Source organism: Empidonax traillii, unplaced genomic scaffold, assembly GCF_003031625.1.
Source record: "Empidonax traillii isolate 1590-97213 ecotype Southwest subspecies unplaced genomic scaffold, ASM303162v1 scaffold733:size745334, whole genome shotgun sequence".
NCBI classification, from domain to species: Eukaryota; Metazoa; Chordata; class Aves; order Passeriformes; family Tyrannidae; genus Empidonax; species Empidonax traillii.
In genome coordinates, this window is record NW_020955926.1 from 676,162 (window position 1) to 686,466 (window position 10,305).

Genomic DNA, 10,305 nt, shown 5'->3' on the forward strand with positions numbered 1-10,305 from the left:
TGTACACAGAATTTTTGGGAATTGCTGCTCTTACTGCCATAGGCCAGGAGTTAGACTTTGTGCTGTTAACCTCTAAACAGAATTGCACATTTTCCAAGGCAGAAGATGGTTTAATCTCTTACATGTTCTGGCTGCCTGTGCAGGGGTAAAGGTTTGTAAGTAGAAGCCAGTGCTGAGCATGGCACATGGAGTTCAGTCACTGCACAAACAACACAAAGTCCATTCATTATATCAGCAGAGGCTTTTTTAGATCTATCTTTCTACCTTCTGAGATTTCTGTGTATATGAACTTTACATTATTGTCAAAGGTGGTTGTAACTGCTGATACTCGGATTTTGTTGTTCCCACAGTCCACTTTCCAAAAGCTGGTCTTTTATTTCAGTTCAGGCTCTGAGTACTGTGGAACTCAATTTAGACAAAGATCATGCTCTCTTACTAATTAATGGAAAGATATTCCCTCCTCTCAGGGGTGATTCAGGCACCTGGGTCAGCTTCTTTCCCTGACTCACCTTCTGCCTGGCACAGCCGAAATCTGAGTCCACTCAGGTAATTCCATTTACCCTTGAACTCCCAGAACTGCTTTAATAAGCTGGAGCTTAATGAGCTTTGACACACAAAAATCCACATCTCCCTTAAGGCCTTGAGTCTGGATGCTGTACTTTTATTCCCTTATGGTATATTGGCCTTTTCCTGAGTCCAGCTGGCTGAGGCTGCTTTAAAAAGGTGCCAGGATCTAGTCTGGGATTAAAACCAGCTTTGCATCATGACCAGTTCACGTGGCTGCTGTTCCTGCAAGCCAGACTTGCATAAGCAACTCTCCAGCTCTCCCCTTTTCCCTGCTTTCTTGTCCCACCTTCCTCACCTGGTTTTATTTGGAATCCAAACTCTCAGCTGGGAAGGGCAGCTCTCTGACCCCCAAAACGTCCCAGGGTGCTTAGAAACACAATGCAACTTTTCTGAGTAAGCTCCAAAAATTGAAATACAAACTTTCTCTCTCTGGATCAAAGATTAGGAAGTAAAAAAAATGCATTTTACTTCATTTAGTAAAACAAAACAAAACAACAAAAAACCCCTCAAATCCATTTTTGGATTAGGTTTACGTTTACACACAGAGAGAAGAACAGCTAAGCAGAGCTGACACGCCATGGAGAAATATTCATCAACTGCAGAAATTCTGAAATTGGTTCTATCAATTATAGCAGCAGTTTAGTAATTAATTATAATTGATGTTTATGATTGATATGAATTATATTGGAGCCAAATTAATGTTGTGTTTTGCAAAACCTCTGAACTGAGGCTTCTCAGCCTTGCTCAATCAAATATTTTACCTGCAACTTTTTATTTGGTTTGGCTGCAACAGCAACTTTTCTATTTGACCAAAGGTCTATAAATAACTTATCTTACTTTTGGTTTATCTTTCTCTAGTATGATCACATGGATATGTATGATTACATGGATAGTAATGATTACATGGATAGCAGTACCAAGCAGTAAAATAAGAAATAACTGTCTCTTAATATATAGAATTGGCGTAATAGTAGCAGCTTTGAGAAGTGAAGACAAAGAATGTGGCTTGAAAGAGTTTGAGAACAGTAATGGAAACACATATTTATTTATTTATTTATTTATTTATTTGTCAATTCATTATTTTTTACATTATTCAACTGATTTGTAGTTTTTTTATAATTTATTATGATTTAAACACATCTCTGGAACAAATTCAAACTGCAATTTCAGGTGACTTCAGATAGATAAGCAAACGTTGTATTAAACATTAAACCCCCCACATGAGGAGAAGCTAAGAGAACGTGGTCAGAGGACTGACATGGAGTGAGGTGTGTGCAGCTGCACCAGTCCAGGCTCAGGAACGCTCAGGCACACTGAGCAAAGAGCTTCTCCCTGTTCCAACAGCTCACCTTCTGCTTGCCCTCCCCACTCGTAACAGATGGGAACCAAAACCCCAGGAAAGACCAGAAGTAAAATTCGGGTGGCTTCATCCCTATTGGAATGGTATCCTTCGGTTCTTTTCCATTCTCTCCTGCCAGAGTGTCCCTCGTGGCTCCCGCTCCTCGATCTGCTGGGAATGCAGACGTGGCAGGCTCTGGATGGCCCCACCGATCCTGGGCTCCTTATTTGTGCAGGTAGGCGTCAAGCCAGAGCTCTCCTGAGCTTTTCAGGGAGCTGGAGAGGGAGAGAGAGCACACATTGCTTAGGGGAGGGTTGGTGGGGGCCTCCTCCTGCAATCCTCGGGCGTTTTTGTGTGTTGTACTCACTGCAGGATGTCTGCAAAGGCCGTCAGCAGGGGCTTGCACTGGTACTCCAGCCCGTGCTTGGCACACAGGGACTTCACCAGGGGGGCCACCTTCCAGTAGTTGTGTCTTGGCATCGTGGGGAACAGGCTGTGAACACGAGACAGGCAGGTTCTGTTCCAGTGCTCTGGGAGAAATCCTGCCTGTCTCGTGTCCACACCTGTTCATCCTTCCCAGGAATCAGCTGCTCCCAGCTCTTCTTTCTTTTATGTCTTATATGACTTCTCCTGCTTTTTCCCCTCTTTTTTTTTTTTCCCGAGTTTGTCTCTAGCATCTCCAAAACAATCTATCTAATTGAAGTGCTGCTTACAGAAGAAACTGCTTTCCCCCTCTGCTCTTTCCAGAATTAACCATCTCCATGGCACAGAGGAGGAGGTGAGCCTGTGCTTCTCATTCTCTGAAGTGACAGCATAGATAGTCAGCATAGGTGGGCTTAAACTGCTGTGGCAGGGTATAAAGAGGTGATGTAACGTGGATATTTTCCCTAACCCTTACAGGCCATTGCTTGGGATAGACTGTGTTGCTGCCCATAGGGTTGCACAGGTCCTGCCCATCTTCCATTTTCACTTGTCATCCCTGTGGTTCTCTTTAGGGGTTTCTTAAAGACAAACTCATTGGTGCCCCACAACCATTTGTAGAATTCAGAGCGAAGAGGAAAAGAAAAAAAAAGAGAAGAAAAAATGGTTTTAAATAAAAGGAGGGAAGAAAATTGCTTCATGGTGTGTGTACTCACTGATGTTCAATCTGGAAGTTGAGATGCCCAGTGAACCAGTCATTGAACAGTGACTGCTCCACGTTGCACGTTGCCTGGAGCTGGAGGAGGGCAAAGGAAAGCAGAGTTAGTCCAGTTTAGTAACTGCAGCCTGTCTGGTCTCTCTGAAGGGCACAGTGCCCTGTGCTGCTTTGCTCTGTTGTTTCTTTTAGCCTAAGCTGAGCTGCCTCCAGCCAGGGCTCATGACCCTCCTGCAGCTCTGTGGGCCAGCAGATGTGCAGACTGGCTAAACTGCACCATGGTAAAACCAGGAGTTGGCTCTTGCAGTGAGTGAGGAGATGGGTGTGTTTAGGAACTGGAGCTGGGATTTGAATTTAGATTGCCCATGAATGTGTCCCTGCTGTGCTCCTTTACCATTTCCAGGAGTGAATCCAGCACCCTGCTAACCTTCCCTTCCCAGCTGCCAACAGGTTTCACCCTAAATCCATCAGTCTTCCTTCCCTTGTGGTTGTAATTTGTACCTGTATGGCCACAGTTCTTGAGAACAGAAAAATCTTTTACCTGAGTAGACATCCAGTCCAAGTTCTTGTCGTAGTAAATATCCATAGGGATGTGGTTCATCTGGGACACCCAGACAAACCAGCTGCTCTCCAGCATCCTGTGCAACCAGAGCAGAGCCAGAATCCAGTGTCAGGTGAGAGGGTCAGTGAGGAGCCATGAAATAACAGCATAGCCAGGCTCAGAAAGGCAGGGCTGAACACCAGCCTTGCTAATCCAGCCCCTGGAAGAACTTCCAAAAGCTGGAAGTGCCATACTTCCTGGTGAAACTCATGATTATTTAATGTGCTTTAACACTAACATAGCTTGTGTGCAGTTTGTTTTCTCTGCAGCCAAGGACCAAACTGATTAAAATCTGTGAAATGGTCCAAGTGGAGAGCGTGTTGTCCCTTCAAGCCTGGGCATTTGCAAGCCCAGACTAAGCTGTTTTGGTTAAATGTCGTCTTTAACCAGCAGCAGACCCAACACCCAAAGCACTGGATGTAATTTAAGGTAAGTATTTCTCAATTTGGCCAGCACACAGTGAAGTCTCTTTGCTGCCACAGCAACCTAAAACTTCCCCTGGCAGTTGAGCAGGTGAGTGTTTGTTTAACCTGATGGAATTGAAACACTAAGCAAAAAATGAGGTGGTAAAGGAGAGTGTGGTAAGATGAGCGAAGGCAGACAAAGGCAGGCAGGTACAGATGGAAAGAATGTCTAGAGGAAGGCTAAAGAGACATCACCTGAATATAAAATAATATGCCAGGACACTCTTTATTTCTAATAATGATCCATAAGTATAAAAGAATCTGATGTAGAAGGTCATCATCCAGGCCAAGTCCTACGAAAAACAGAGACAACAAGTAAAGGAAAAAAAAAAAAAGTGAATTACTTTTGCTTAAATCTTTCTAAGCTTCATTTATAGATGCAAGAGAATAATTTACATTCAGCTGCTATAGTTTTAGGTTTTTTTCTGAATGGAGCAATTCAAGTTAACACAAGTTAGTGATACTTTTTCATGGCTTGTATAAGAGATGAATCTGAGCTCTCACATCCAGTGAGGAGATTTTTATAGCCACAGCTTTTCCACAGAGCTCAGAAGGTGGAAGGCCCCCAGCTGACCCCTTTTTGTCACACAAGGAGCAGTACTTACCACCCAATACCCTTTTGTGTAAGCAATGTAGAACGTGTGGCAGTGGAAGTAGGTGGGAAACAGGAGCGGAGGAAGAGCTGGAAGGGAAAATCCATCATCACTGGGAACGTCATGGACTGAATGGCTGGGTCTGTCCATCGATCTGCTTACAAACCTCAGACTTCACTTTAGGCTTTTGACTGGGGAACAGCTCAAGTGAGTATTTTGAGGCAAGGTTTCCACAGCCCAAAACTCATCTGGCTCCCCGTTCTTCTGTGTGAAACAGGGAACAGTGGGAATGCACAGGAAATCCCTCACCTACCAGGGATCTGGGGTTGGAGAACTGCAAATTCAACCTTCCAAATAGACATCTCACTTGCAAAGAAAACCCCCAAACCCACAGAAACCCCACAGACTGTTATTTAAATTGGAATAGTACTGAAAGAGGGGGTATGAGATCATAACCCAGAGCGAGCGTGGAGATCAGGGCACTTATGGGAGAAAGTCCAAGTTTTTCACTCTCCTCTCTTTATATAGTTTATTAACCCTCATTATACAGCTCCCAAACAGCCCCTGGGGCCTCATTTCTACTTCCTTAATTAGGGAGTTAAGAGACTTTCTCCCTTTCTCTGTCTAAATAGCTGTGCACTTATTATTGCAAAGCCATGCAATTTTAAGATGACCTGGTCTAAGGGTACCCCCTTACTGAAACAAACAAAGGACATTTGGCTAAAAATTCTTAAACCAAATCCATGTGTTTCCAGTCAAAAAGGGCACAGAAACCTGATCTCACCCAGATATGATAATTGAGGCTGGAAAGGACCTGAGGATCTTGAAGCAGCACCAGCTCTGAGGTCAGACCAGTTACTTGGGGTTTGATCCAGTCAGGTCTTCAGCTGTTCCAAAAACTGGGTTATGATGTTTCTATTTTGTTCTTTGACACGGGTACTCTCATTCTGCTGCATTTCTAGAGGCCAAAAGTAGAATCTGCAAACCCCATTAACACCCCTCATGGCATTGCAGGAGAGTGGGGATACTCACTGATGAAGAAGTACTTGTGTTGGTGATTGTAGGGCATGTACTTCTTCTTTTTGATCCCAAGCTGTGAAAAAAAACAGGAAAACATATTACTGAGTGGCAACCAGGAAATTTGCACAGGTAACTTGCTCTTTTCCATTTATTTTCCAGAGGCACCTTCTTGCAGACTTCCCACAGCCCTTATTCCTTCTGTCTCCCTCCTGTTACTTTACAAACGTAATATTATCTATAAACCCTCATTGCATTAATGCAGGGATTTGATGCCTTTTATCCATTAAAAGATGGTGTGATCTGTAAGTTATGGTAAAAAGAACACTGGGCATGGACAGAGGTGAGTTTTAGCAGGTGAATTTCCGTGGTTTTACCTTCTTGCCACATTCATAATTAGTTCGGTGAGGAATTAGATATTTCAAGGCTAAACTGTATCATCAGTCAAAAATAGTTATATGTGTTTTCTTTCAGTTTCCCCCCCTGCTGTCTGAGTTATTGACTCCTGCTGTTCCTGTCACTGGGAGGCCTCTGCCTCCTCCTGGCAGATACAGCCAAAGGCTCCTGTATCTCTGAGCCTCACACTTTAATAGAAATAGTAATATAAATATCATATAAAAAAGGCCAACTGCTGACATGCTTTATCTTACTGTTTGCAGGTTATCTAATACTCATAAATGACTGAGTTGGTGTGCCAGGTCATTAAGCTTCTGTAACCATTAACAGTCCTTTTGCTCATGGATTTTCCACCCTAGTATGATGCGTGTACGTAGTGTCTAATTTATTTACAGCTTGTCAGCTGTTTATAAGATATTCTCTGTGGACTGTGAAGAAAGCAGACCCAATCTTTTTGCAGGAACTGCCATCACATCTCACTTTTAGATCTTTATGGTCCAGCAATGGTTTTGTTGACTGGAGCGTTCTTCCCCCCCACACTCACACTGACCTCCACAGAGAGTTTCTTCCCCAGAGTGAACAGGAAAGGGTGCATATCGATGTCAGGGTCTTTGTGGAAGCAGTTGGGTTTGGAGTGGTGCTGGGAGTGCAGGAGAGTCCACCACTTGGCTGATGCCCCCTTTTGAAATGAAGAACAAAGGATAAAAGGTGTGATGCTCTCAGAGCCAGGTTCTCCCCAGTTCCCCTCCTTCCCCCAGTGGTGAACAGAACCCCCCACAGAGCCTTCAGAACGCACATTTGTACAGGAAAACCATCCAATCTCAGCAGTTTTCCAGGGCCAGGTACTTACAATCAAGTGGCACATCACAAACTTGTGCAGCAAGTGGTTCCACTTGGTCTTCCTGAACACTGAAAGGTGCCCTAAATCATGCTGTAGCCACGAGGCCTGGACCTGGAAGAGGAAGAAGAAAACTTTGGGAGGGGAGAAGACCAGGATGGTGCCACATCCGTCCTTCTTTGCTTCGAAATACCCACGTTTACTTCTCTGACACTGCTCCAAAGTCGCCACCAGAAAGGGACTGTGATATCCTGATGCTCTTGAGGCTTTCCCAAGAACATATCTCACTGAAAGGATCCCAGAGTAAGTTTAGTGGGAGCCCCCCACATGCAGACTTTCTTATTTACATCCATATAGTTGTTGTCTTCTTCTGACAAAGGAGGACTGTGCCAAGTCAGGAAATGGAGGACTAGGAAGTGCAGGTGGCTGGAAGTTGATGGAAGTCCTTGTGCACATTCTGTGCTTACCTGGGAAATGGTCAACGCCAGCAGGGAGGCAACAAAAGGCATTAAGGACGTCCCAAAGTAGAAGAGAATGAGCCAGGCAGCAAAATCCAGCAGCAGGATGTGAGCGAGGTGCAGGAAGAAGAAGAGCTGGTTTGGCTCCAGAAGTCCCATTTTCTCAACGGCATCACGCAATTCCCGGAAATCCTTCACCAGCATTTCCTGGGGGAAGCACCAGCGTCACACATTCTCTGCTTTTAGGTGGCACTGCAGCCTCAAAACTCAAAAACTCAAAAAAACACTCGAGGAAATAAAGAGCAAAGGCTCTGGCTAGAAGGGAAGACCTGGGCTTGCAGACAAACAAGCTATCACAGCTCTCCTGCAGCTGCTCTGTGGCTTTGCTGAGGTGCCATTCCAATTTCTGCACCCCCAGCCCCCAAGACTAATCTTTGGTGCTCCTTCCATCAGCTCCTTGGCAGGGGGAGAGCAGCACAGTCGCTCAGGTGGAGGTTGAGTCTAGTGGAAGTTGTGCTTTACGTGCATGAGCTTCACATGCCACCTTGTGGTAGGTCTTTGGATGAAATTATTCCTCTTCATTTACATCTTCACTTTACCCTTCCCGGGATTAACAGCGTTAGTCTTCGCTATTAAATTTCTCTATTAAAAATCTGCCCCTCCAGCCTAGCTGCCCCCCCAGCTAAACAAGAGTTACTGTGATAAGGAAAAAACAATCTTGGGGAATCTCATTCTCAACCACAGAATGTGGATTTAGTCTAATATCCATGTGTGGTTTCTAAGTGGTAGCACAAAAATTGGGAAGATACAGAAGAAGAGGGTCTAATCTCAGAGAATCTTTTTAATCTGCCTTTGATCTGATTTATGAGGGCAGACTTACATTTTTGTGGGGCTCAATACTGGGTTGGTCTGGTGCCAGCTCTCCAACCTGCAGTGGCTTCAGGTACTTGCTCACCAGCGCCTTGTCAACATGGAATGCCACAAAGGCATCCTGCAAATGCACAAGAGTAAAGGAAGAGGTAAGAAACCCAAATTCCAGGTGACAAACCCCAGTCTGCTGTGCACATTCCCTGTGGAGGAACCACAATAGCATTTATCTTTCTAACTCATTGAGCTTTTGCTGCCTTTGCCTTCTTATGTTTGCCCTAAGCTCTTAGAGGAGATGGTATTTCAGAAGAGGGCTCATGTCCACTGTTGCAATTACTGCAGGTATCCAAGCTCCACAGCACAAAATTAAATGCATTCCCACCACATGCCTAAATCAGTCTTGTGAGTATCACCCTGACTAACACTGTGGCATTAATTGTCCTCATTTTTCCATCCCTCAGGTCTCTTTGCTTACTGAACCCCTTCTGTGTTTTCCATCCTCTCCTGAGTTGTCACCTTTCATGGCTTGGTTAAAATCTTCCAGTCAAACAAAGATAATTTCTTAATTTTTCATGAGCCTCAAACATTCATTATATATGGAAGAGCAGGAAATATTTGTCTGGGGATTTTTTTTTTTCTTTCAAAGTACACAGCAGAGAAACAATCACATTTGTCACATCTTTGTCGAGATGTTAATTTACTACTATTTTCTACTCCTGCACAAACTAAAAGGCAAGAACTCCAAGGAATTTCCTGAATGGTTCTCTGTGTTTATACCACAAGTTTCCATGGCATTAAACTAACAAGACAAGCAAACCTGATGAGCAGAAGTCTTTTTGCCCACACACCAACTCCCCAGTCGCTGGGCACCTCTTAACTGGCCAGTCCTTTCCATTCTGTTCACCCCAAAGGTCAGAAGGTCCACAAGCAATAATTACAGAAACTTATCTGGATGCCAGCCTGTAAAAGCACTGCTGTCTTTGCTTTTCCCCCAGCTTATGCTGGGGGGCATTTAGGAGGGATGGAATTTAGTAAGGATGTTTCTGGAAGCAGCTCCTGTGGCAGCTTCCCCACCTTCCCCTGCAATCACTGCAGCTCACAGTTGTTGTACAAGCAAGATCAGGAGATAAGAGTAATCCTAAAGGCTTAAGCATCATAGAACCAGATAAAACTAGACAAGGTTGCTCAGAGTCCCATCCAACTTGGCCTTGAACACTTCCAGGGATGGGGCAGCCACAGCTTCTCTGGGCAACCTGTGCCAGTGTAAAAATATCTTCCTTACATCTAATCTAAATCTACTCTCAGTTTACAGCCATTCCCCCTTCGTCCCGTCACTCCAGGCTCTTGTCCAAAGCCCCTTTCCAGCTCTCTTGGAACCCCTTTAGGACTGAAAGAGGCTTTAAGATCTCCTTGGAGCTTTCTCCTCTCCAGGCTGAGCCCCCCGGGCTCTCCCAGCCTTTTTCCATAGCAGGGGCGCTCCAGCCCTCGGAGCATCTCCAGCCCTCGGAGCATCTCCAGCCCCTCGGAGCATCTCCTGAGAGCCGCTTCCAGTCCCCAAAGGGACTCCGAGAGCACGGGGCTGGGGAGGTTCTCGCGGGGCAGCGATGCTGCATTCCCCGACCCTGTTCCACACCCTGAGCATCTCCGCATCCCCCCGGGCCCTCCCTGCTCTGCCCCCGCATCCCGGTCGGTCCATCCCGGCGGCCTCACCGTGGCGTCCTGCCCGGCGTGGCTGAGGAGCAGCCGGGCCCCTCCCGGGTGGCTCCGGCAGAAGCGGCTGATGTCGTACACCTTCCTGTGGATCACCAGCCAGCGCTCCTGCGGGGCCGGCCCCCGCCCGCTCCGCTGCCCGATCTCCTCCCAGGTGAAGCGCCGCAGCCCTGCAGCATCCCCATCCCCGTCCCTATCCCCGTTCCCATCCCCATCCCTATATCCATCCCCGTTCCCATCCCTATCCCCATCCCTATCCCTATCCCCATCCCTATCCCCATCCCCATCCCGCACCGCCCCACCACCCCCGATTCCTGCCA

At 45.9% G+C, this 10,305-nt stretch overlaps 1 protein-coding gene across 1 annotated transcript in view; it reads right to left on the reverse strand.

Annotated features, from left to right (window-relative positions):
- Window positions 1-1,856: 1,856 nt before the first annotated feature.
- The window catches only part of LOC114066089 (acyl-CoA (8-3)-desaturase-like), an 8,905-nt gene continuing 456 nt past the window's right edge, over window positions 1,857-10,305 (reverse strand). Inside the window, exons 2-13 of the mRNA XM_027900493.1 lie at window positions 9,986-10,299; window positions 8,289-8,399; window positions 7,418-7,615; window positions 6,963-7,064; window positions 6,663-6,791; window positions 5,732-5,792; window positions 4,712-4,788; window positions 4,302-4,399; window positions 3,583-3,679; window positions 3,043-3,122; window positions 2,274-2,399; window positions 1,857-2,181 (exon numbers count right to left, since the gene is read on the reverse strand). Of these exons, the coding sequence (XP_027756294.1) occupies window positions 2,130-2,181; window positions 2,274-2,399; window positions 3,043-3,122; window positions 3,583-3,679; window positions 4,302-4,399; window positions 4,712-4,788; window positions 5,732-5,792; window positions 6,663-6,791; window positions 6,963-7,064; window positions 7,418-7,615; window positions 8,289-8,399; window positions 9,986-10,299 (1,445 nt within the window). The 3' untranslated portion in view covers window positions 1,857-2,129. The remainder of the gene's footprint in view (window positions 2,182-2,273; window positions 2,400-3,042; window positions 3,123-3,582; window positions 3,680-4,301; window positions 4,400-4,711; window positions 4,789-5,731; window positions 5,793-6,662; window positions 6,792-6,962; window positions 7,065-7,417; window positions 7,616-8,288; window positions 8,400-9,985; window positions 10,300-10,305) is intronic.